The sequence below is a fragment of the Arabidopsis lyrata genome (genome assembly GCF_000004255.2).
Source record: "Arabidopsis lyrata subsp. lyrata unplaced genomic scaffold ARALYscaffold_5, whole genome shotgun sequence".
Classification (NCBI taxonomy): Eukaryota; Viridiplantae; Streptophyta; class Magnoliopsida; order Brassicales; family Brassicaceae; genus Arabidopsis; species Arabidopsis lyrata.
In genome coordinates this window covers 11,323,481-11,349,995 of record NW_003302551.1, presented here as the reverse complement: position 1 = coordinate 11,349,995, position 26,515 = coordinate 11,323,481, and the positions used below count along the sequence as shown (strand labels likewise).

The following is a 26,515-nucleotide window of genomic DNA, read 5'->3' as shown; positions in this document are numbered from 1 at the left end:
ATATTGTTTGGTTCGTATTTTTCTAATAAAGCTATCATAGCTTAGCTATCTTATTTGATTAGTTTTCTTTCTAATAAAGCTATTATAGCTTAGCTGATTAGTTTTTTTTTTCTAATAAAGCTATCATAGCTTACCTATGTTATTTGATTAGTTTTTTCTAATAAAGCTATCATAGTTTAGCTATGTTATTTGATTAATTTTTTTTAAAGTAATTTTAAGACAACAATATTTTGCAGTTTAATAATTAGTTCATTATCTAAAAACTTTTTAATGTTGATATTAAATCTGATTTCAACCAATTTGTACAATTATACAAATAATAGAAATGCGATCATTTTTCATTAGATTTTCTTCATTATGTTATTTTGTTTTGGTCAAATTTTTTTTCTTTTCATTATGTTACTGAAAACATTTTTTAACTATATCATTTCACTATTTGTGTTAAAACTATTACAGTAGTTTGATATTACCTAGTTGAGACTATTAAAATATTTTTTGGTATTCATAATCATAAATATTGACTTATATGGTATTATTAGATAATTTTATTTTGTTGTTTGTACCATGACATTTGTGATTAAGATTAAAAAAAATAGAGAACAAGGTTCCTTATCTTATGTCACGCTATTCTTTTGAAACCTCCTTGTCCGTCTGGTTAATGTCTAGTATATATGTATTGTATATGAGTCCTATGTGAGAAAACAGCTCCAAGAAACAAATATTTTGGTTAAAATTAGAGAATGTTAATGTTTCAAAACTTGTTAAGAATGTGCAAATAGCCAAATACTAGTGTATACATAGAACGTAGGGGGCTGGATATGGAACAGATCTTCAGCGATTCGCTCTGTTTTCACCGGATTTAGATTTGCTTCGATGACGTTTACGGCAATTTAAATGAACAATTTAGAGGGTAACGAAGAACCTCAAGAAGAATAAATATATCTTTTACGACGTGGGACACTCGTTCTTAGGATAAACAGTTCAATCTCAGTCACAACTATGTAGTATAAGGACATGAAAAAGTCCAGAAACCCCAACTTCAAAATGTACAAAGGATATGATGTGTAATGGATTTGTGAGATAAATATTTTGTAGTCTTGGATATGTTTCTATGGTACCATGAACCTTGCATGATGCGTTGAACGACTTCTTCTGAACTCAGGCATAGATATATTATTATTACCTTCTTTGATATGGGCTGTATCATTTGAAGGCTTGTCGTCCATGAGTGAAGTGTCCTCATGAGCATAAATCGTCCTGCGCGGTATATATAATGAAGTTAACAAGTGTTTGATTATACGTAGTGAAAGATCTTGTGGAGTTTATTGTAACATTAGTTTGTGGTTGAGGGAGTTTTTGGACGCGTTTCTTGGGGCATTCTTAGATTTCGAGGGTGGTTCGTTGTCTGTCTCTGAGGAATCACTCTTGAGTGTTGAATCTGATTTGTCACCGGCACAGAGGTCAGAGAACAGGCTGATACCCACGTCGAAGTTTTGGAATCTTGAGTGTATCACATTGTGGTTGTTGTTCCCCTTTTGGGTCTGATAATTTCCTACCTTTGCGTCAGAATCTGCCTCAGAACGCAAACTGATCCCAACATCGAGTTTCTGAAACCTAGCTGGTGATGGTTGCTTTGCCTTGGCTTTACTGCTCTCGGCTCTGGTCTTCTTAACACCACCTTGACGTATGTGAATTGCATGCCTAATGTGTTCCTCCTCGATCTCAGGGAAGAGCTTTCGAGCGCTTAACTTCTGATGATTGTGAAATGTCTCTGAAGTGTTATCTGTTTGATGCCTGGGGTTGTTTTCTGCTGATGGGTTCAATGGAACAGTTGAAAAGGATTTGGCTACTGGTACTCTAGCTGGAAAAGGTGTTCTTGAAACCGGAAGGTTTTGAGTAACGTCGGGCTTATTCCTACTTTTGATGGCAGATGCTCTATCTGTGGATAGTGACCTCCTACTCGGACTCGGATTTAACCTCTCTTCTGCTAGATTCGGCATCCTCGGGCTTGCCTCTCTGTTTCTCAGTGCAGACGGAAAACCTGACTTTCTCTGTTTGCCAGTTGAGCAACTTCTGGTCTGCAAATGGCGTTCACCAAACTGATTACATAATAGTTTCGTTTGCCAACTGATCTAGTCTCTGAGTGATTTTACCTCGTAGCTTCTGGTACTTTCGTTTGGCTGTGGACTTGCCTCAGCCTTTGTTCCAGCACCGTTACCATTTCTTGGGAGATGGAAAGGAGAAACTGCTCTTGCTCTCTGAGATTCAGTTGTGTTCCGAATGCTACCTGATCGCAATTGTTCCAGCTCTGCTTCCTTCTTCTCCATCGCAGATTTAAGGCTTGATATCTACAAATGTGGAAGAAAGATTGTTTACGACATAGTTATTCTCCTATTCACAACGAAAATGAAACAGGAACCATATATATACCTCATCCTTAAGATCTCGAATTTCACCGGTTTCCTTGTTTGATCGAGCTGCTCCAAGTTCAATGGATGCAACCCTTTGTGCAAACTTAAGGGTGCTTATAGTCTCTCCTACCGCGTTAACTTCAGGGTTAATATGCACAAACATTAAAGTTTTGGCTTGCCCACCTGCACATAATTTCATAGATGAGAGATGGAGCTGCAAGAAAATGAAAACAAAGCACGGTGAAATATAATGGCTTGCAAAATCTAGTCTTAGTATTTTACCTAAGGAATCTTGCAGAACTTGTGTAAGCTTGCTATTTCTGTAGGGAACGTGGGAACTCTTTTGTGCAAGTGCATAGATGACATCTCCTAATGCAGACAACGATTTGTTTATGTGTTGAGCTTCTTTGAGTCTCTCGCCTACAGCTTCAGATTTTTCTACTCTTTCACTTCCAGCCAAATCCACTAAATGAAGGCAGCCTCTTAAAATGGACCCTGAGGCCAATTCTTTTCCTTGGACGTGAACGGTTAATACACTGCAGAAGAATATACAGCTGTTCAACGACTATTACATGATCATAGGAAAATCTTAAGAAGTGAGATTAAAAGATTTACCTATGAGAACGACTGCTCCTCTCATTCAAAGCAGTGGCACCCACTGCACGATTCTTTTGGCCTATCCTCATCAAATCAAGAACATCTCGAGTATTAGAAACTGGAATCAAGCTTGCGTCGGGTACATTAAGGCCATTGAGTTGAGAATTATTGCGTATGTCTAATGTGAGAAGCTGGTCAAGGATTACGGGACTCTCAGAGGAAAAACTCGAGAGGAATATGTAAATATTTCAATAGAACTCTAGACTTCTTCATTATAAAGTATATGAAAGGATATCTTCTTGAAGAACCATCACTGACTAGTAAATCTCTAACTTGTTCATTATATATTTCTATCATTTGGACTCCAATTTCATAAGTCACCACATGTGTTCTGGCATTTGAAAGCTGGAAGAGATCTCGTAGAGCTCGGTAATTCACGCCCCAAGTTGTTTCAGTCATCAGATCTGGCCCACTCTGCAAGGCAAAATAGAGACAAACCAATGTCCAAGGCAGAGTAAGAAATAACAATGTCTGACTGTTTATGGGAGTCTCTTTGCAAGCAGATAGAAATGGTCATACCATCGTATACGTTTTCCCTGAACCGGTTTGCCCATACGCGAAGATACAAACATTGAATCCGTCGAGGACGGACCTTATTACCGGCTGAGTGTCAATGTAGATTTGCTCTGGTAAGTACACAACCAAATATCAATAGACAAGAAAGCATCATGTAAATAGTTAGGTGGTGCAAAACCAACCAATTCTAAGCTAAGTCATATATAACAAAAGTCTCAAAATATCTTTGAAAATTAGAATTCACTTGTAGATGGACATCAATGGAATAACAAAACATTAAACATACCTTGTGAGACATTCTGTCCAAATACTTTGTTGAAGGCAAATATTTTTCGTGCATCTTTTTCCTGCTTGAAAGGATTATTAATAATAATATTACCATTTTCTCCAATATAATCCACAGTTGATTGCATATCTTTTTGTTCTTGTAAGAAAGGTCTGACTCTGCAGTAGACTCTAATGGTCCCTACAGCACATCCATAACATAAGTCAATAAACTAAAAACTACTAACATCAAATGCAAGGATGTAATAGGTGGTGGTACCTTTGAGATCTTGGACCTCATTGTAAAGTAAGCGATTTTCCTCCAGAACCTTGTGGTAAGAAGAAGATGTAACTTCCATGGCCTTAACGTGATGGACTGACATAGAGGATGATAGAGATTGATCATGTAATCTTTAATTACCGAGAAGAGAAAATTTGGGTATGAGAAGATTCATTACCTATCCTTTGAAGCTCTTTCTGCCATTCTGACTGCATTTGTTTAACTTGGCTTCTTGTTTCCACAAAATTTGATTTTACTTCCTACATGAGTTCATCAAAGAAAGAAATCCATTCCGTAAATTCGAAGATTCTCACGCAGCTTTCACCATTTACGAATTGACCAAATGAGAAGGTTGAAAAGAAAAAAAATTTAAACTTAGTATTGGAAAAGAAATGTAAATTCTAACCTCCAGTTCTTTCTGTTGAAGACCAATAGCTTCTGCATGACCAGGAGAAAACTCGCTGACGTTTGGTCTGATAAACTCAAGCTTTCCGCCACATTTACAAAACTTTGAAAACTCCTTTGACACCAAATCTTTTCTGTGCTGAAGGTATCTGAAGACTGCTGCTAAAAACTCTGATCTTGACAGATCCCCGTTATCACATTTCAGTATCTTCTTTAGAAACGAACCCAACTGCAAGTAAATACCAAAAACTATTTTTAAACCCCGGAGATATGTCTCACCATTCGAAAATAATTCCTTGAAGAGTATGCAGCAGAGTAAGTATTACCTGAGTGCCCTGAGAAACTAGTATTGCAGAGAAATCCTTAACTACCCTATTGAGCAATGTATCAATCACCTACACAAGTAACAAAAATCTGAAAAGGTGAAACACGATATATTATTGTAGTTTTCTAAATGACTGATTCAACAGAAGCTAAATGTTTCATGTTGCATAACTAAATACATAGCAATCAAACTTAACTCAAACATGTCTTACCTACCATTTCATTTAAAGGCATATCGTTGATCCCATCACTCTCTTTGATATAACCATGTAGAAGCTGAAGCGCAAAATGATCGAAAAGAAAGGCCATGGAGATTGCAGTTTCAGATTCCTCAGTTGAAATCTCATTAGAAAGGTGAAGAAAATCCAAAAGCTGGTCATACTGAGAAGACTCAGATTCATCCAAAGAAACAGACTCATCGGTAGTGCTTTCACTACCAATCCCATACTGCGACGGAGAGCTGCCTTTTGGATTGAAAGAGACTATCCTCACAGTCCCTCCATACCTCCATACTCCCACTCCACCCGCTTGTTTCCACTCGTAAAACCCTTTCAAACACAAAATGCAATCTACTACTTTATTCGACGATCCTCCCTGCACAAACAAAACAAAAATAACAATCTTTCATATCCTAAACAACTTACGAAATGCATCATTCATCATATTATAATTCTCTGAAGAATTTCATCGAACATAACATATGCGTACCCTCGATTTGGAATAAAGCCAAGAACTTAAACTAACAACTACGTAATTTGATACTGAAATAGAACCTTTTCGAGATCAGAAGCTCCAAATGTTAAAAGCTGCATATCCTCTACAGCTTTAAGAAAGTTCCTCATGTTCTCAAAATATTGAATTGCGGATTGCGCCGCTCCCTCGGCGTACTGAATAGCTGGCGTAATCGGATTCTCTACTACCTGATTCAACAATCAAAATCACAGGAAATTCAGAAATTAATAGAAATTGTAGAAGATATTATGTGATAATGGATTTCACGAAATTAAACCCTAGATCATTGCATTAGAGAAGTAGAAGGATTAAGAATCGGACCTTGAGAACAGAACCGGGATTGACTTTGTTGAGGACGTTGCAGAGAATGAGGCCGTTCCGGAGAATGAGGGAGAACTCGTCTTCCGACGGTTTTTCCGGGAGTGTATCCGCCGCGCCTTGGTCCATCTGTCTCAGCCATGCCACCGCTTGGTACCTTCTCAGAGCTTATCAATTTTTGACAATTCACAAGACAAGACACAGAATACATTTTATTATTGTTTCTCGAAAAATGAAAAATGGGAAAAATCGGAAAAAGTATAAGAAATAATTAAATATCTCCTAACGGGAACTTAACGCGGGAAACTAATTGGGCTTAGATATTGATTAAAAGCCCAATATCTAGCCTAATGGGTTTCAAAAAAAGAGTTCATATTCATATTATTATTACTGTTTTTACATGACAACTTATTTTGCTATAGGGAATATATACACTGGACAATCTACACATTTTCATAAATTAAGTAAATCACTTAAGATTATTTTACTAAATAAACGATTTTTGTTATAAAAAAAAGGTATGACATTTTTGCTGATTACCATTTGACCTCCATCCAGGCCTGGCCCAAGTGGGTAGGGCAGAAGTGCGACCGTCGTGGGCTCATACCTAACTCTAAAAAATTTATGTTATAAAAAAGCTCGTTTAATTTATTTTTGTATTTAAAAAAGCCAAAATCGTTTTTATTTTAAAATTATTCATTAAAAACCTACTAAAAATAATAAATTTAGGCCCAAATATTTAAACTTTTCATTTTTTTGTCAACAATAGGCCTAAACAATTTTAAAATATGTCCAAATATTCAGTTTTTTCTTTTTAATAAAAAACTAAAAGGTCCAAAAAAAAATTTTTTGCCCTAAGGCTTGTAATAATGTTGGGCCGGGGCCTCCATCTTAATTAGTATGATTATTATTTTTTGGTTAAGTAAACAATATTTGATTACCGGCTCTTTAATAATGTTAGCAAGGTACTTAATAAAATGACATACTCCCTCTGTTTCAAAATATATGATGTTTTAGTTAAAAGCACACATTTTAAGAAATTTGTTTTTTCTTTAAAAGCTTTCATTTAATATTTAATTTTAAAAAATTCAACCAATGATATAAAAGACTGCAGAATACAAATAAGCATAAAATATAAAATACATTTAATATTTGCATAGAAATTTGTAAAACATCTTATATTTTGAAACAAAAAAAAATCCCTATAATATCCTATATATTGAAACAGAGGGAGTATTATTTTTCTGATGCCAAGTTAGTTTATAAAATCATACAATTTCACTACAGAGGCAAATTAATGGGTTTTTTTGTCAATCATCACAATATCACCCTCTCTCTTATTTACCATATTGTCATAAAGGTTATTTCTTTAATTGTGACCTACAATATGTCTATATACTTAAATAAGCTTTACAAATCTGTCTTTTTCAATTTAAAAGAAATAGTTGCAGTAGGAAAAAAAAATTTGGGAGATTATACAAAATTTGAATTGTATATCCACCATACCAAACATAAAGTAATAATAGTTTTGCGGTTGTGGTGGGTAACCCTCTAATGAAAGCCATTTTCATAAAGCAATTTCTAAACGACTTTCTCTAATTCAAACCCAACGTAATTGTTTTTTGAATCACAAAGCTAATTAAATATATGGTCCATCTTCGACTTCTTTTTTCTTTACTTTATTTGATTTATTTTTCTTTTTCATCGTGAAAACAATTTTTTTAAAGATTGATAAAAGAAAAACAAAGAATGGTGATGATGAGACAAACCTGTTTCTTCAGCTTTTCGTTGAGCAAGCTCATAATCTCCATTGCTTGTGGACGACACCACCAAACCCTTTAATCCTCTCATTAATTCTTGTGGCATTTTTTCACCTTTCTTCTTTTATTATTTTTCTGTTGAGTTAATTTATTAGTCATTTTCCAAAAGATTGTACTAGTAATTTCTGAAACACGGTTTCATCAATATGCATTATATTTCTCAAAATTCAGCAAAGTTAATAAAAGAAATGGTTTCTAAATACCCATTTTGCATTTTACTCTGATATTTTACACAAACCATTTGCTGACGTTACTAGATTATTGCGTGAGAAAACCACATTGTAATTAGAAATAATAATTTAAAATCTGAAAATGAAATCAATAGAAGAAGTGATAGATCTCTATATCTCTATAATTTGGTTGACTAATTCAACATAAGAAAATACTTATTAAACATTAATATTTCTGATATATAGCAGGATCAGAAAGATAACAATAGATGGAGGATTTTGACTAGATTTAGAAGTGGGATTAGAGAGAACTTACATGCATGCACGAACCTTAACTAGAAGTGTTGAACCTGAAGGGACAAGTTAATACTCAGAGTTGTACATCGATCACACCATTCGAACCAGAACAAAGAACTTGGGATGATGAGCTCTTCGATGTCGTAACTTCTAAGATGGGGTTAGGGTAGAGAGAGTGAGAAAGAGTGAGAGAGAGAATAGAGATTTGTGTAGAGAAAAATTAAGTGTTAATTCGCTGCCTTTTACACTTTAGTGTTTTTTTTTTTTATATAACGGATAGAAGATGGAGAGAGAGAGACGTGTATGTGTAGAGAAAATCAAGTGTTGGTTCACTGTCTTTTGCTTATTTATTCCCTTTTTATTAAAACGTCAAGCTTATTTCTACTGTTTATCGGGATGTTTTGTTGCTATTAATTCATTAATTAGTATCTTTTGAAAAAAAAAAATTATTTATCAGTATCTTTCACAAGATAGTTTGGCAAAATGTTAAAACTTGTGAATAGTTTGTTTTATTTATTCACGAAAGAAATCTTCAAAAAAAGTTTGTTTTAATTTCAAAAAGTTCCAATCCTCCTTCCGAGGAAAACCTTATAGTATTTCTTAAAACCCTCTTTCTAAGGTTCGCTAAAACACCAAATTTATCACTGGATAACTTCTTAACTAGATTCATAACTAATTTTCTTTTTTAACCAACGTTTTCTCGATTATCTTGTAGTCGTATTTGTTAAGTTCTTATTAAAGCGTGGAAGAATCTTTTAAGTTCTTATCAAAGCATCGAAGAGTCTTCGAAAGAATACCTCTATTTTATCTTTTCAAGAACCAACGTGACCCATGTTGACTGAAAAAAAGAACCAATTTGTCTTTAAGGATACTTTGTTTCATCTTGAAACCGGCGTAAGGAACCAATGTACATACTCCTCATTGTTCAAATCGCCTACCATACGCACTAAAAATCCAACGATTTTATTGTTCGATGAATTATCTACTCTTCCCAACAAACTTCGATCGTTTTTGATGGATTTGAAAATCCGACTCGGAAAAATAAATCTTACTATCTATTCTTTTTGTCGGACATGAATGGTATAGTTAGTGTAGACTACTTTTGATAGTTGTGAATTGTAATTAATATGTTAAAAGTTAAAACGTAAAACCCACTCCTCTTCTTGCAGCTCATGGGATGGTTGACCTTTTAAATATTCAAGATTGGCACGTGGCGAGCATCCATGGAAGTCAGATAACGAAAACTCTAGTCGTAAGTGAGCCCACCTGATACCTCACTAAGCAGCATGATATGCCCTAAAACAATTCCTCGCTCTTCTTCCATATACTAATTTGTATATTTTGCTTTCATCATCGTATTTCAATTTTATATGTGTGACTTTGGAATCAATTTATATATCTGTGTGACTGGAATATATTATGTCATTAAGTGTTAGGTGCGACTATTTCTAAGGACTAAGAAATATAGAGCTTTGTCTTTTGGAAACACCGAAATTGAACTTGGTAAAGCCACTCAAAGCACAATAATATTATTGAAATTAAATATAATGAGTAAAACTTTTGGATAGAATACTGTTATAACGATGGGTTTTGTTCATATATATATATATACAATACAGCCGTTAGCATTTGCCATTATGTAACACAATTGGAGTGTATATAGTTTTGGTTTAGATTAATTTGCTGGTTCAGTTGACCGGTTAAGTTCGATACTTGTGTATAAGAACCAATTGTAGTTTTGCTTCTTTCAAGAAATATAAGAATTCGAAATCTTATATAAACTTTCTCTCTCAATCTCCAATTTCTAGATTGTAATTAAATTGTATTTGTGACTTTTATAAATTGTTCTTGTTTTAATTTTGAAAGTGGTGGGATGTCTATTTCCACAAAAATAAAAGAAGAAATCATATATGAATAGTGGACGTTGGATCCTATGGAGAATTCAAATGATTACGGGCGGCACAATGAAAGCTCTCGAGATTGCTTTTTTTATTTTCTTTCTTTCCCACATTTTCTATCCCAATTTGAACCAATTAATTGGTTAACACTAGAGATGGGCACGAAATGGATATCCGAGATTTTGGTGGTATTCGTGATTCGCTTTGCTTCATCTGAATAATTAGTTTTTCGATTCGTATTTGCTTCGTTAGTGACCGTATATCTGTTAAAATCAAGAATATTTGCCGGATATTTACTCCGTTAATTATTTATTTTAAAATAATTTTAAATTTTAAATTTATTACAAAATAGTAAAATTTTATCAAAAATATAACTAGTAGTTCAAATAATTAATTCGATGATTAGAAATTATATAAAAACATACTCCCTCCGCTTCAAATTAGTAAAATTATAATTTATATATGTAATTATCTATATATATATATGCATATGTATTTTAAATTTTAGAGCGGAGCAGATATCCGTCTATTTAAATTATAATATTTGTGATTTGCTTTGCTTTTGACAAATACCAATTTTTATATAGTATTTGATTTGCTTCGTAAAACTACGGATATCCGGATTTTTCGAATTGAATCGAATCGAATAACGGATCGAAGTGAATCTAACGGATATTTTGCCGAGCCCTAGTTATAACTAATTAATCAGTTATCACAAAAACACTAGAGGATTTTCAGTGTTACACGTAAATAGTATTTTTGGATATTTTAATACAATATCAAAAGGATATAAAGTTTTAAGTTATAAATCATTTAACCAAAAAACAATTTATATATCTTATTTTTTAAACAATATTAATTGGGGTTCTAGTCTTTAAGATATTTTATGGTTATAAAGTAAATACGAGAAATGGATCGGAAGGTGAAAACAAAAAGAAAAGATAACCCTAGCTTGATGTAGAAGTCTGTGTTCAGATATGACAAAAGTAATTAGGTGTAATGAGGTTGTAAATTCAATCAAATCTTCTTTTTATTTGTTCTGTTTTTTCATAAACCAATCAATTAAGGTCAAGACATTGAGATTAAAACAAAAAGAAGAAAGAAAGAAGTAGTTATGACCGCAAGAATGCTTTGTTTGTTTGTTGGTCGCATGGTCCATTATTTTCTTTACCATCATTTGCGCATGAATCTCTCTTTTATTTATTGTGTTTACCTTAAATTGCGCAATTATGTCTATGCATGATATGGGCTGGGTTATTAGCGGCCCAAATAATTAACAGCTGAAAAGCCCTCGAATAAATCAAAAGCCTTTGAAAATTTTAATTATATTTTGTTCTAATATTAATATATTATATGTTTAACAATTAGATTTAAAAGCTGTTGACAAAAAAAAAAAAAAAAAAAGTTTAACAATTAGATTAATAAAAAAGTTTTGAAGGAAAACTGATATCATGTTTTCTGTCATATTATTTTAGTGATATATATATGTTAAGTATAAAGTTGAGATGTTCATAGAAATTCACGCATGCTTAAGACTTTTAGTTGAATAATGGCAAATATGTGTTGCAAGGATGTGCATGGTAAGTCAGTTATTGGAAGTTACGATTAGATGTACATATGATGAAAAAAAAAAAAAAGATTAGATGTACATATGTGACGTGGAGGCATACCAAACAAGTGCTTGAAGACACATCTTAATTAGTTACTACTTTACTAGAGAGGCCTCATTTTCAAAATGTATAATTTAGTTTAGTGAATGCACTTACAGTGTCACTCCAATCCCAAGTTCAGTTCAAAATTAATTTATGGATCTTTTAAAAATTCTCTCTTTAATTTATTTTCCGTATGTTTATTAATTATCTTCCTATGCGCCGTTTTGCTAAAACAACCCTTATTTTTCATTGTTTTTAATTGCCTTTTGTAATTATTTTCTCATTTGCTTCAGCGGACAGTCTGCACTCTACACGCATGGGCGTGTCTATGAGGAAAATTAGCATTTACCTTAGGTCTTTTTAGTATTAAGCAAATTTTAGGCCGCCAAATTTAAAATTATTATTTCGTATATTGGTAAAATATATAATTTCTAGTGCAATTTTATTAAGTTTGAATTTTTTTATAATATATTAAAAGTACTGCTATTTATCTTTAATATCTTACAATATAATAGTTTTAATTTTAGTATTTTCATAGATAAAATAGTATTGTTATGAAAACAGTATAAACTCTTGTAAATAGTACAAAATGTTATTTTCATAGATTAAAAAATAATGTTAATCATATATTTTTTTATAGAAAAATTATAACACAAAAGTGTATAAAATTTCTTTGTTTTTTTTTTCTTTTTATTTTAGCCCACCAAAATTCTATAAACATCCGTCTACGCTACAACAATTCGAAGGTTAAAACTCAATATAAAGAACCATCATTCCACATGTGGTTAAAACATACTTTTAAAGACCTTATAAGGTCAATAAGCCCACTCGAAATATTAGCATGTGGGAACTTTCTTTCACATTTATCATGCAAGTAAAAAAACTGTAAATGTTTGGTAAACTTTCAATTTTTTTCTGTAATGTAGAAAAAAGAGTAAAATAGAAAATTGAATTTTCTTCTTAATATGTATGAAATAATCTTGAATGACCCTTATAGTAAAACGGAAATATTATATCTTATTATCGTTTTAAACTAACTCTTAGTGCTGATGTTTTTCTTCAGATAAATTTTTATTTTACTAAATATAATTTTAAATAACACCAAACATTTTCTATTAGTATAGTCATATAGATATTGGTTTAGATATACTCACACAAGAACTATCCATTATTACTGTATTTTACATAAAACAACAATGTTTATAGCATAGAACTTCGAGAGTTGATAATGGCACAATTGGAAAAATCTTGAGACGAATCTGCATAGACGATTCACGCATTTACTACTTCGGTAACATTTGAAGAAATCAGTTTAGATATTAAGAGAATTTGATGTGATGTCGACTATAACGGTCAAGACGACGCCATGGAATTTGATGATAATAGGATTTTACGATCAATTAATCCTAAAACACTATCGTGTCGTTGTAGTATTTTATGTGTCAATCCAATCAGGTGTGATGCAAACAAATGAGATATGATCAGAAAGTACTAAGTCAAGCCAAACAGAAATTGGTTGTTTTCCTAACAGTCCTAGTGATTGATGCAGAAAACAGTAAATTTGCTGAAATGGACTGCTATACCCGATCACAAGGCTCACTGCCAGAAGGGAGGCTGTGATCGAGTAAACCAGTGGTCACAGAGAAAAAATTGTTAAAAACTTAAGCAACAAGTAACAAAGCAGAAGCAAGTAAGTACACAGATAAATCAATTGGATAAGGAACTCCTAAGGATGGGGTAATTGAATAGTGTGGACTCCCTAATCAATTCAGATGGTTAACAATTCTCAATGAAGCTATCCCTAGACAACAGGTTCAACAACAGATCAATTCACTCCCGTGACAGAGACCCTCAAGCAAAGCTAGCCCAGACTAATTCTCATTAACGGAATCTAACTATGCAGGCAATACGAACCGACTGTTAAAGTCAATAACCGCTCTAAACGGCCAATCCCTTGGGATAGAGACGATTATCACTGGAACTAGTAGATCAAGCATTCCATCGAACACCTTCTGGGTGCGGGAATGCTTTTGATCGAATTCCAGTTGATCAGAAAGGAATAAGCAGTAAACAAAACTAATCCATAAGGGATTCAATAAAACTACACTTAACCATCAGAATCGACTAAGGGTCTCACATCTACTCTATCCCATCCTCAGAAATCCTAGTCACTACTCAGACAACATGCTCAAAGACATAGAAACGATTGATGATTGCATAACTTCAAAGATTAAAGGAAATGAAACAGAAATCAACAGGAGAATGAAAGCAAAATCTTAAAATACTTAGAAGAAATCGAAAATATAAAGTTTCAGAAGTAAAAGCGGCACTGAATTCAGAAAATGATACTAGGTTACTAAGTCTCAGTGCGAGTCTAAAAACGTAAGTGTCCCAGGGGAAACCCTTAGAGACTTATTTATAACAAAAACGACAAAGAGAAGTAAGTGGGCTTCGAGTCCGCTTAACAGGCCCATGTGTTGGGGTCGGATCCCACACATTTCGGTAGGATCCACTTGGATCTGTCCACGTCATTATTACATAATAATCCTCTTAGAATTAAAGATATTTTATTATGAGAGTCGAGCTTAACCAGTCGGGAGTTCGATCCGGTTTATTAAAAGAGCTCGATCTTATTCAACATGCAGTTCGCATAGAGAAAGGCCGAAGCGAGGAGAATATTGTTCGAGGCTCGCGGCAGCGTCAAGATGCGGGAGCTCGGAGTCAACAAGAAAGAGTTCGGAAGATCCACGCGAAGCCCAAGATAGTTCGAATTCAAGCCGTTTCGGTCAAGTTGTAACTTATATGATTAATGCGGATCAATGCGATTATGAGCAGTAAATGACCGCATTGATCATGTGTTCTCTATAAAAATAACCTCAAACGCATGTGTTTGGGAGAAATTTGATCTTTGACGTTTTTGTTTGCCTCTTTGATCTTTCTCCTATCTCGGGCATTCAGACTCGAGAGATCAATCTCAACAGGAGGAAGGTCGACGGGGTGAGTTAGGCTCATTCTGACAGAAATTCGGCACCATGAATTCTTTCTAAAGTAAAAGAATTCCAGTTAACTGGCCTCTCCAAGACGGCCTTGTAGAAGTTAAGAAAATCAACGGATGGAACTGGCCGAATCTGGGGACCTGCGAGGAAACAAGTATATGTTGAAACGCAGTTTGAAATAACATAGGAAATTTATTCAGTTAAGTCCTAATTTCTACCCAAATTCGATGACCAGTGAGTTTGAAGGAGTTCGGAAGAACTCTGAATAGAAAAATTATTTATGCGGAAGAAGAACCAAAACTTCCTCCAGGCGTTATCCTTTAAAGGCAGGCCGTCAATAAGATTCCGATCCGCGATCGGATAAACGGCATAATACCCAGAAGTTCGGGATTCGCGAGCTTGGAAAAGTTCCAAGAGTTCGCAAAGTCCCAATGAGTAGCCCGCCTTCGCCGCAACAGTGAAGGTACACAAAAGATACCGGAGCATGTTGGGCGACATCTGAGAGAAACCAATTCCCAAATGGTTGAGGTAAACGAGAAGTATCTCAGTAAGGGGAAAGAATAAGCCGCACCCTTTAAAATAAATTTCATAGGCGCAGCAGTAACCATCTCGCCCCGACTCCGGAGAATCGAAGGGCTCTGGAACTACCATCTCCACCTCAGGGGGGATGTGACATAATCTACGAAGATCGTTAAGAGAATTGACAGTCGATTCACTCTGGGGTGAAGATCAAACCCGTTTCCGGTTGGGATTTGAGGTTCGGTTCCTTCACCCATGAGAGCTTCGATATCGTCAGCCTCATATTCGCAAAATTCAGAAGAAAGGTTCGACATTTTACGAAAGGGATTTTTTACCGAAAGGAAACAATGACTTCTGTAAAATGAATGAAAGTTTTCTAGGTAAAGAAGATAAGATGGAAAAGTAATGTTACCTCTTAGAACCCTAAAGTATGATGAGAGACCGCCTCGAGAATATTGGGAAGTGGGACAGTTTTCCCCGCAGTATTAATATAAAATTAGAAAATTAATGATGACGGTTGTCAGGGATATCAAATCATTTGATTATCCGAGATCGGCGTAATAGCGTAAAACATGGAATAATTATGGAATGTTAAAAGATCTCTAGGTATTAATTACTGTTTAATTACTGTTGGGGTCGGATCCCACACATTTTCGGTAGGATCCACTTGGATCTGTCCACGTCATTATTACATAATAATCCTCTTAGAATTAAAGATATTTTATTATGAGAGTCGAGCTTAACTAGTCGGGAGTTCGTTCCGGTTTATTAAAAGAGCTCGATCTTTGCCAGTATGGAGTTCGCTCTTATTCAACATACAGTTCGCATAGAGAAAGGCCGAAGCGAGGAGAATATTGTTCGAGGCTCGCGGCAGCGTCAAGACGCGGGAGTTCGGAGTCAACAAGAAAGAGTTCGGAAGATCCACGCGAAGCCCAAGATAGTTCGAATTCAAGCCGTTTTGGTCAAGTTGTAACTTATATGATTAATGCGGATCAATGCGATTATGAGCAGTAAATGACCGCATTGATCATGTTTTCTCTATAAAAACAACCTCAAACGCATGTGTTTGGGAGACATATCTCATTATTCATTACTTCTAAGCAATACAATACATTTTTCTTTCTTTACTACTTTTGCAAGGCATTTTGTACTTCGCTCTCGTCAAATTCCTTTACTTCTTTTCTTGTTTGATTTCCTTTTCAAATTCTCATATTCATTTCCTGATTTTACAAGAGTTTTTCTCCACTGAAATACTTAAAGACAATCGAGTGTGAATCCTACATCCACATTTTGGCGCCGCCTGTGGGGAGTTACCACAAAACTCTTTAATCTCAAAATCTTTCTTTCCCAACCAAGAAACTATGGCTGATCAGCAAGCATTAAGCGATGTGATTACCTTGCTTACTCAGACAACCACCGATTTGACCAATCAGATGGGTACACTCGTTACTGCCAACACCACTTTTGGTGAAAGGTTAAACTCAATCGAGCAAACCTTAACGAGTGTTCAAACCACCCAGACAAATTTGTCAAACGCGCAGAACGCTGTTTCGAACCGTTTAGATAATTTATCCTCAGCGCGAACAACAACGCTTCAGCGCAGGTTATTCGCGACTCCCACACAAAACAGGCCCGGGAATACTCAAACCCCTCCTGCAGGCCAACTTGCTAATACTAGCAATCAGGCAGCTGTAGGGTAAGCGACTAACCCAACCGGGGAACAAATTCCCCAGGGTCAGGGAAATCTTCCTATTGACGACGGATTCCTTATGGAAGATCTTGATGTCACCCAATCAGACGATTTCAACAAAGTTCGTCAAGAACTTAATGAAATGAAGTCGAAATTTCATCAGGCGACCAGTTCAGCGCCTGAGATCGATCGAGTAATCGAAGAAACTCGTCGAACACCTCGCTGCTTTTCAGATCGCCGCAGGCAGAATTGATCTAGAACCAGGCGAGGAAGATGCCGATTTTGCAAACTATTTTCCGAGAATATCTCTGGGCCGGCTCTGTTATGGTTCACCCAGTTAGAACCAGAAACTATTGATAGTTTTAAGGAATTGTCCTCTGCATTCCTAAAGCAATATTCCATGTTCATGGAAAAGGCAACTTCTGATGCGGATCTTTGGAATTTAACCCAAGGTCAGAATGAACCACTTCGCAAATATATCGCTAAATTTAAAGAAGTGATAGCCAAAATTCCTGGGGTATCGCACACTGCTGCCCTTTCTGCTTTAAGGAACGAACTCTGGCATGAATCTCGATTTTGAGAAGAAATCATCGTCAACCGTCCAAGTACCATCCAAGATGCTTTATTCAGAGCTACTAATTGGATGGAGGCAGAAGAAGAAAAGCTTAGCTTCGCTAAAAAGCATCGACCAGCTAAATTAGTCGTTGCGAATCCAACTAAAAAGTTCGAACCAAAAGATCAAAAACGGTTCGGAGTTAATCCTTCTACCAATGCTGTAGGAAAACCCTCCCCAAGCAGAGGAAGATACAATCCTCCTAATACTTGGGTTAGAGATGAAAGTGCCTATTGCGATATTCACAAAGTAAACGGGCACTCCACCAAAGATTGCAGCGTACTCAAAAAGCACCTCACCGAACTGTGGGCAGCTGGAGAGCTCGCTAATTTCAATATCGAGGAATTTGTGGAATCTTACCACCAAGAAAAAGAAGATTATGAAGCTTCTTATCCTCCTGAAAAGAAACATAAGCCCAATGGGCCCAGAACTCCGAACACTCCTAAGAAAAGGATCGATGTTATAATGGGAGGATCCAAATTATGCCGAGATTCGATCAGATCGATTAAAAGGCACAAGAAATCAGCAGCAATTCAAACCGATGTGGGTTTTCAGTCAAATGAACAAATACCTTCTATCTCTTTTGACGATTCGGATGCCCAAGGATTAGCTGGGCCTCATGATGATGCTCTTGTGATAACTTTAGATGTTGCGAACTTTGAAGTGACAAGGTGTCTAATTGATACTGGAAGCTCGGTAGATCTCATATTTCTAAGCACTTTACAAAGAATGGGAATCAGTAAAGCTGACATTATCGGTCCACCGGCACCATTAGTAGCTTTCACGAGTGACACATCTATGTCCTTAGGAAACATAAAACTACCAGTGCTCGCAGAAGGGGTTCCAAAAATTGTAGAATTTATTGTTTTCGACCGTCCGGCCGCTTACAACATAATTCTCGGAACTCCGTGGATATACCAAATGAAGGCTATACCTTCAACTTATCACCAATGTGTGAAATTTCTGACTCCCAGTGGAATCGGGACCATTCGAGGAGATCAGGAAACGTCGGGATCTTGCTAACTCATGGGACATCGTTTAAAGCTCAAATAGCAATTAATGATAAATGCTAAGCAAGAAAGCACCTCGCATTACCCAAGTGGTCTCAGTTCGAGTGAGGTTACCACATAAATTGGTACTACTTTGGATTCAGAAATCAAAGATCAATTGGTAACTTTCCTAAAAGAAATTAGACATACTTTTGCCTGGTCGGCGAAAGGTATGCCTGAAATCGACAAAAGTATCATTACCCATGATTTAAACGTCGATCCCAGTTTTAAACCAATAAAGCAAAAAAGAAGAAAACTGGGTCCTGACCGAGCTCAAGCGGTCAATGACAAAGTTGATAAGCTTTTGAAAATTGGTTCTATTAGAGAAGTAAAATACTCGGACTGGTTAGCAAACCCCGTGGTAGTCAAAAAGAAAAATGGAAAGTGGAGAGTATGTGTCGATTTCACTGACATTAAAAAAAGCATGTCCAAAAGACAGCTTTCCTCTCCCTCATATCGATCGGCTCGTAGAATCAACAGCCGGAAACGAACTCTTGACATTCATGGATGTGTTTTCTGGATATAATCAGATCATGATGAATCCCGAAGATGAAGAGAAAACATCTTTCATAACATATAGAGGAATCTACTGTTATAAAGTAATGCCATTCGGTCTAAAAAATGCCGGGGCAACATACCAACGTTTAGTTAACAAAATGTTCGCAAAACATATGGGCAAAACGATGGAAGTTTATATCGATGATATGCTCGTAAAATCTCTTAAGAAATCCGAGCACATCACACATCTTGAGCAATATTTCAAAATTCTGAATGAATTCGGAATGAAATTAAATCCTGCTAAATGTTCTTTTGGTGTGCCTTCCAGAGAATTCCTAGGCTACATAGTCACGAAAAGAGGAATAGAAGCAAATCGTAATCAGATTAACGCTTTCCTCACAATGCCTTCACCAAAAAACATTAAAGAGGTCCAGCGATTGACGGGCAGAATTGCCGCGTTGAATCGTTTCATCTCGAAATCCACCGATAAATGTCTCCCTTTTTATCAGATTTTAAAAGGGAACAAAAAGTTTTGGTGGGATGATCAATGCGAAGAAGCTTTTGATCAACTCAAAACTTATTTGACAACACCACCGGTTCTCTCAAAACCTGAGTCAGATGAGAAACTTTATCTTTACATCTCGGTTTCTAATCATTCTGTAAGTGGGGTTTTAGTTCGAGAGGATCGAGGTGATCAAAAGCCGATTTTTTATATAAGTAAATCTCTTACCAGTCCGGAAACGAGAGATACCATGATGGAAAAATTAGCTTTAGCAGTAGTCATATCTGCTAGAAAGCTTAGACCTTATTTCCAATCTCATCTGATTGAAGTTCTAACTTCCCATCCACTTTGCTCAATTCTTCACAGACCAAGTCAGTCCGGTAGATTAGCGAAATGGGCTATCGAACTCAGTGAGTACGATATAGAATACAAAAGTCGAACTAGCGCAAAGGCACAAGTTCTGGCTGATTTTCTGACCGAACTGCCATCGGATGACGGAATCTTTATTGAAACAAACTCTACATGGAAATTACATGTAGATGGCTCTTCTTCTAAACAAGGATCCAGAATCGGTATTAGGCTCGAAACTCCGACAAAGGAAATAATCGAACAGTCATTTCGATTAATGTTTCCGGCTTCAAACAATGAAGCAGAATACGAAGCTCTCTTAGCAGGACTTTGGCTTGCTGTTGCAATTGGAGCAGAAAAAATAATAGCTTGTTGTGATTCTCAGCTAGTTGTAAACCAGTTCACTGGAGAATACGAAGCTAAGACTCCTCGAATGGAAGCCTATCTTTCGGCTGTCAAAACATTAGCCGGAAAATTCAAAGAATTCGAATTAGTTCGAATCCCTCGGGGAGAAAACACTTCGGCAGACGCTTTAGCTGCCCTAGCCTCTACCTCAGATCCCGAGCTCAAACGACTTATCCTAGTTGAATGTATTTTTTCGCGAAGTATTTCGGTTGAAGAAACAAAAAACGATAACAGTTTGGAAGACGAGCATATCGAAATTCCAAAGTTAAGTTCCGGAAATGAAAATAGTTCATTTGTCGTCACCAGATCACGAGTAAAATCTCAAGATGATGAACTTACTTCACCACTAGAACTTCCTAAAAGAAAGCCAAGAAGAAAGTTAAAGGATCAAGAGGTTCCCGCTAAAGAATCATCTCGAACTGAACAGACACCTCCAGGTGATGAAGAAGTTCGGGAAACAATCGAGGATCCTGATATTCCTTCGAACCCGAACCAAGGAAGTTTATACTCAAGGATAATACTTCCGCTAATGATTAGGGGGCTGACTGGAGGGTACCCATCAAAAATTTCATTCTTAACGGAGAACTACCATCGAACAAATGGCAAGCTCGCAAATTAAAAATCATCAGCGCTAAGTATTGTATAATTAAAGAGTCGTTGTACAAGCGAGGTGTCAGTGATCCTTATCTTTTATGTATTTTCGGACCCGAGGTCCACGAAGGGCTTTGTGGTAGTCATTCTTTGGGACGAGCAATGGCTATCAAAATCAAACGGTCAGGATATTTCTGGCCAACTATGATTTCTGACTGCATCGATTACGCCAAACGGTGAAAAACTGTCAGATGCACGCTCCCCTTATTCACCAGCCATCTGAAATTTTATCATCTATATCCGCTCCATATCCTTTCATGAGGTGTTCAATGGATATAGTTGGTCCGATGTATCGCTCAACGCGAGGCGTCCAATACCTATTAGTTCTAACTGACTATTTTTCCAAATGGATCGAAGCAGAAGCTTACGTAAATATACAAGATTCTGTGGTAAAAACATTCTTGTGGAAACACATTATTTGTCGCCATGGAGTTCCTTACGAGATCATAACGGATAATGGTCCTCAATTCATTTCGAATGATTTCGAAGATTTTTGTTCCGCTTGGGGAATAAAACTTAGCTATTCAACGCCAAGGTATCCTCAAGGAAATAGACAAGCGGAAGCTTCCAATAAAACCATCCTCAGCAATCTTAAAAAACGCTTGAATGCTCGGAAAGGTGGTTGGTATGACGAGCTACAACCTGTGTTGTGGGCATATCGAACAACCCCGAGACGAGCAACGGGAGAAACTCCATTCTCATTAGTGTATGGGATGGAAGCTGTAGTCCCAGCCGAGCAGAATGTTCCTGGTTTACGCCGGAGCGAAGCTCCTCTTAACGAAGAACTAAATTCTAAATTATTAGAAGACGTTCTTGATACAATCGATGAAAGGCGAGATCAATCCCTTATTCGACTCCAAAACTATCAACAATTGACCGCTCGGTACTATAACTCAAAGTTGAAAAACAGACCTTTAAATGTAGGAGACTTTGTTTTAAGGCGAGTGTTCGATAACACAAAAGAAGAAGAAGCTGGAAAACTCGGTATTAACTGGGAAGGCCCTTATCAAATCACAGAAAAAATCCGAAATAGTGTTTACCGTTTACAAGACCTTGACGGAAACCCCGTTCAAAGGCCTTGGAACATCATCAACTTGAAAAAGTTCTATTGCTAAAGCAAACACAATCGAACTACGATTTGGCTTGATCCTATTTTGGGTACGTAGGCAGCTCGCTAAACACGAGTCCAGCTATAACACAAAAATAAAAATATTATTCCAGTCATGGAGTCTTGTTTTTATAAATTCAATATTCGAGCATGAATATAAAAATACGTTGCGAACAATGTATAAATAAATATTTCTAGATAAGCTAAAACCAGATCTAGAAGGGTCTTGAGTTACGGAATAGCTCTGCTCCTTGACCTGCGAGGTCAACGATGCTCATAATACAACCTGGCATGTTTCCTTACTCCTGAAGTCCTAGTTCGATCCAATCGGAGGGATGGGCTTCGAGGCAATGAAGCTCGCGAGCAATTTCGAGGCGACGCTTCTCTTGTTCCATTATCCTTTTCCTAATCTCTTTTTTCTCATCTTCGAACTTGTTATGCCGAGTAATAAGCTGAGAAAACAAAAACGCTTCGTTTAGCAAACAACGAAAGGAGTTAGGTTACTAGGTTTAACAATACCTTGTTAATAAACTCTTTAGCCTTGACACGATCTTGAGCTGATGATCTCTCAATTAACACATTTGGAACCTGAATGCTGGCTCCCCACCCTAATGGGCGTGACTCTTATGGTTCGCCATTGGCTTCCGTTTTTACAAGATCGATGTCTGACGTTTCCGGAAGATCATCGCTTATCTTTTTAATCGAGTCGGAGGGATTCTCTGAGAAATTACCTTCTTCAAACATTTTTGTAGAATTATTGTTGATTAAATTCAATAACGATCTACATCTGCTTTATACTCGAAAAATACTCGACCGCATTTAAGAGGGTTAATTGACGATTTCCCAAATATGAAATTACTACTTTTATAGAAAATAAAATCGAGTTAATCACTAATTATAACACATTAAATAAGATTTGAGTAAATCGGCAAATTTAAGGCAAAAAGGAGAATATGATTAATATTGCTGACAGCCCAAGAGAATGTTACAAAAAAAAAACAAAAAGTTTAATTAAGAAGAAGGAGGGTTCGCAGAAGGAACTTCGTCTGATGACGAACCGTTTTCACGTTCGTTGGGTTTGAGGCTCCTTTGGTAGATATCCCAATACTTCTTCAGGAACCTGATGTGTTCTCGAAGACAGCCGGAAATGCGGGCGATAGAGTCAAATCTCCTCCTCTCCCAGTTGTGAACGTCCGACTCCAAACGTCGGATCTTCCTTTCCGTTCTAGCAATCCTGTCCTCAAGGACACGGCGTTTTCTTCCAAGGCGTTGCCTTTCGGAGCAGAGGAAAACGTACCTCTCGGTAATCTGCAAAGAACAGATGCATTACAAATCTATCGGGTAAAACCCTGAAACAACTGGTATTAGGTTCAAACCTGTTCCATGAATTCGTGGCACTCGATCTTTTCTTCCTTAGACATGGAAGAAAGAAAACAAGGAATGGCCACCCCTTGTGGAGTGAATCCATCCCCCGTCGGGAAAAGAGATTCACTTGAAGGGAGTCGTGGTGGATTAGGACCAGAAGGTTCGCCTTGAGGAGAGGCCATCGAGAACAAGAAAAAGAGAACTACAAAGAAAAAGGTTTATTGGGAAGTTCCCAAAATCTTACTCTCCTTATATAGGAAAAATATGTAAGATTACTCACTTGAGTATTTATTGAAAAAGGAAGTTAAACGTCAATCTATTGATCTGACAGTTGCAACCTTTCGATTTTCGTGTACATGCATGAACAAGACCTACGAAATATAGGTTATTTAAGTATCACTTAACACCTAGTAGGCAAACTTAATTTCGAACTCGAAATTCGAAAACAATCAATAAATGGTATCACACCTTTTTATCTTTTTAGAGAAAGCAAACAGTTCTCACTGGAGATTTCTCTAATCGAACACATTCGAAGTATTGCGAAGTGTTCTTGTAAGCCGAGCTCTAACCTCGCAACCGAGAGAGCGAGGAAAAATTCCAATGTTTTTTCTTTAAAAAAGGCAAGTGGGTCTGATCAGCCTATCTCTCCTATAATTCTAAAACCATTTCGGTTAGGAGGACTTTGCAAACCCTCTAGGTAAAATCGAATGTTTTCACCAAGATTAAATATTTCTTTCTAAAGAAATTTTAATTGAAAATCCCCTTGGGTTAATTATTCAAAACAGTACTAAAAGCCCCCTTGGGTAGAAAACTCAGAAATAAAAGCCTCATGACCAACAAAGCGAATTTCATGTCTTAAAATTAAAGGGACAATCCCCATAAAAAGGTGAATGCAATCACCATCATTCATTTATAGGCGAACCGCCTTCATATCCTACTTGGCTTGAGACAAGAGCCCCCCCTATGACAGCTTCTTGAGTTGTGGGAACCACCTTAGGGTTAAGCGAGCTAGCGTCTTGAGGAGGTTCGCTCCTTAATTCAAGGCCGTCTCCCATAATCGAGGAGATGGCAGGATCTTGACCAAAGAACCCCTGAGTTCGTCCCAAGGAGAGTCTGTCAACATTGGTTCCGAACTCATTAAAATGAGCGCGATGAGAACCAGTTAACATCTTCTCGTCCGAAGACAAACCGACATTTGGTTCAGTCAGTGGAGGGCAATCAGCGAACTCAGAAACAAACTGCTAAAAATTCAAATATGGCTGAGGAGCAGTAGCTAGCTTAGCTTCTGTCTCAGCGAGCTCAGCGCCAACTGTCTCTTTTTCTTCAGCCAAGTTGACTGTTCCGTCCTCTATCTCCTTGATCAGATCGAGAATGCTCTTCATCTCATCACGTTCGGAGTTAAGTTTGTTCCAAGCTTTGTCTGCAGCGATAAATTCCTACACAGCAAGAAAAAACTTTTGCCCTGCTCCCTTAACCTCCTTCCGAGCATCATGAGATATTTTGCGAACATCTCGATCTTTTAGTTCGGAAAGAGACTCATTTTTGCGTTCGAGCTCTTCAGCAGCTGTTTTAACCCTGTTAAGCTCTGATCTCAGAAGCTCGATCTCGCCTTTTGCGAAGCTATGATCAGCGAGGGCAGTCTCTAGTTTTTGCTTTGTCTCAATCAAAGTCTTCCTTGTCTCCTCGCCGGATCTTTCGAGTCTCTCGATTTCTTCCTGGCGAGCCGAGTCGAGGCCAGCAGTCTCCTGCACAAGCCGACTGGAAGATTGCAGTTTCTCGATCTCTCCTTTAGCAACAGCAGCTTTCTTGGAAACTTTGGCAAGCTCCTCTTCGTAATAGTTGATGATGCCATTCACGTCCAGAGTTGCCTAATGAAAGAAGATGCATTAGTAAATTTTTTTTTTCAATATTGGTTGTTCAAGGATGCAAATAGTCAAACCTGGGAGGAATGGAATGAATGACTGATATACATCTTTTTGATATAAGGCTTCCACCACTCAAAGGACGGGAGTTATTCCCAAAGCGGGTGTGGAAGCACCTAAACATATTCCCAATCTTCTCTTTATCTAGAATAAAGATAGTTATGTGAGGTTTGAGCTTCTAAAAAAAAAGGTCGATTAATCTCAAGTAACAGTATGACAATTAAAGGTTACCTGATTGGGATGAAGCTCTGGCAACAAGTCCTGAGCTCGGAGACGATCGAACCCTAGAGGTATTACCTCGGGGACGTCTAGGGGGTAATATCCCTGAACCCAACGGTTCCTTTAAAACAATTCCTGAATAAGGATTTACGTCCTGAGCTTCAGCAGGTTCAGGAATTGGCAGATTCGAAGAAGCGGCTCTGCCCTTCCTTGTGTTTTTGGGACGTCCTTGGAGCGGGGGTTCAAGTTCCTCAGCCTTCTTCTTTTTCGTAAGAGAAGAATCACTTGTAAGGCCTTCTTTTTCAGCAGTGGCAGCAACCACGTTGTCTGCTGCTGGGATGGGGGAAGGAGCGTTGTTCACAGCAACCGCCATTGACTTTGAACCTTCAAGAGATCCATCGTCAACTAGGAGAGTTTTCCGGTAGACTTTGTCGTCCCCGGTAGAGGTTGCATTTTTCTGGTTTTTCCCGACCAGGGAAATTTGATCTTTGACGTTTTTGTTTGCCTCTTTGATCTTTCTCCTATCTCGGGCATTCAGACTCGAGAGATCAATCTCAACAGGAGGAAGGTCGACGGGGTGAGTTAGGCTCATTCTGACAGAAATTCGGCACCGTGAATTCTTTCTAAAGTAAAAGAATTCCAGTTAACTGGCCTCTCCAAGACGGCCTTGTAGAATTTAAGAAAATCAACGGATGGAACTGGCCGAATCTGGGGACCTGCGAGGAAACAAGTATATGTTGAAACGCAGTTTGAAATAACATAGGAAATTTATTCAGTTAAGTCCTAATTTCTACCCAAATTCGATGACCAGTGAGTTTGAAGGAGTTCGGAAGAACTCTGAATAGAAAAATTATTTATGCGGAAGAAGAACCAAAACTTCCTCCAG

At 37.0% G+C, this 26,515-nt stretch overlaps 2 protein-coding genes across 3 annotated transcripts; both read right to left on the bottom strand.

Annotated features, from left to right (window-relative positions):
- Positions 1–911: 911 nt before the first annotated feature.
- Positions 912–8,487, bottom strand: LOC9311750 (kinesin-like protein KIN-14F). Of its 2 annotated transcripts, none has more exons than XM_021025925.1 (18): positions 8,214–8,487; positions 7,677–7,802; positions 5,911–6,074; positions 5,631–5,777; positions 5,074–5,451; positions 4,860–4,928; positions 4,535–4,762; positions 4,307–4,388; positions 4,129–4,224; positions 3,871–4,050; positions 3,588–3,694; positions 3,304–3,482; positions 3,027–3,191; positions 2,694–2,947; positions 2,431–2,594; positions 2,154–2,348; positions 1,333–2,078; positions 912–1,257 (listed from the first exon to the last, which is right to left on the bottom strand). In XM_021025925.1, the coding sequence occupies exons 2-18, from the start codon at positions 7,771–7,773 to the stop codon at positions 1,110–1,112; spliced, it is 3,399 nt and encodes a 1,132-aa protein (XP_020881584.1). In that variant the 5' UTR covers positions 7,774–7,802; positions 8,214–8,487; the 3' UTR covers positions 912–1,109. The 2 variants fall into 2 exon arrangements, with proteins under 2 accessions (XP_020881584.1, XP_020881585.1); XM_021025926.1 differs by having other exon boundaries at positions 8,228–8,487.
- A 15,903-nt stretch (positions 8,488–24,390) lies between these two features.
- Positions 24,391–26,221, bottom strand: LOC110228512. Its single transcript, XM_021026162.1, has 5 exons — positions 25,642–26,221; positions 25,451–25,554; positions 24,997–25,356; positions 24,799–24,924; positions 24,391–24,726 (listed from the first exon to the last, which is right to left on the bottom strand). The coding sequence occupies exons 1-5, from the start codon at positions 26,219–26,221 to the stop codon at positions 24,391–24,393; spliced, it is 1,506 nt and encodes a 501-aa protein (XP_020881821.1).
- Between the last annotated feature and the right edge of the window lie 294 nt (positions 26,222–26,515).

What these genes read in the sequence shown, in the direction of transcription:
- LOC110228512 (XM_021026162.1), bottom strand. Translation starts at nt 26,221, where the DNA reads ATGAGCCTAACTCACCCCGTCGACCTTCCTCCTGTTGAGATTGATCTC. An exon ending in CAGAGCTTCATCCCAATCAG is followed by an intron (nt 25,555 to 25,641) that starts GTAACCTTTAAT and finishes TCTTTATTCTAG; the next exon opens with ATAAAGAGAAGATTGGGAAT. An exon ending in TATCAAAAAGATGTATATCA is followed by an intron (nt 25,357 to 25,450) that starts GTCATTCATTCC and finishes TTCTTTCATTAG; the next exon opens with GCAACTCTGGACGTGAATGG.
- LOC9311750 (XM_021025925.1), bottom strand. Translation starts at nt 7,773, where the DNA reads ATGCCACAAGAATTAATGAGAGGATTAAAGGGTTTGGTGGTGTCGTCC. An exon ending in GAAAGAGCTTCAAAGGATAG is followed by an intron (nt 4,225 to 4,306) that starts GTAATGAATCTT and finishes CCTCTATGTCAG; the next exon opens with TCCATCACGTTAAGGCCATG. An exon ending in AGTGATGGTTCTTCAAGAAG is followed by an intron (nt 3,192 to 3,303) that starts ATATCCTTTCAT and finishes CCAGCTTCTCAC; the next exon opens with ATTAGACATACGCAATAATT.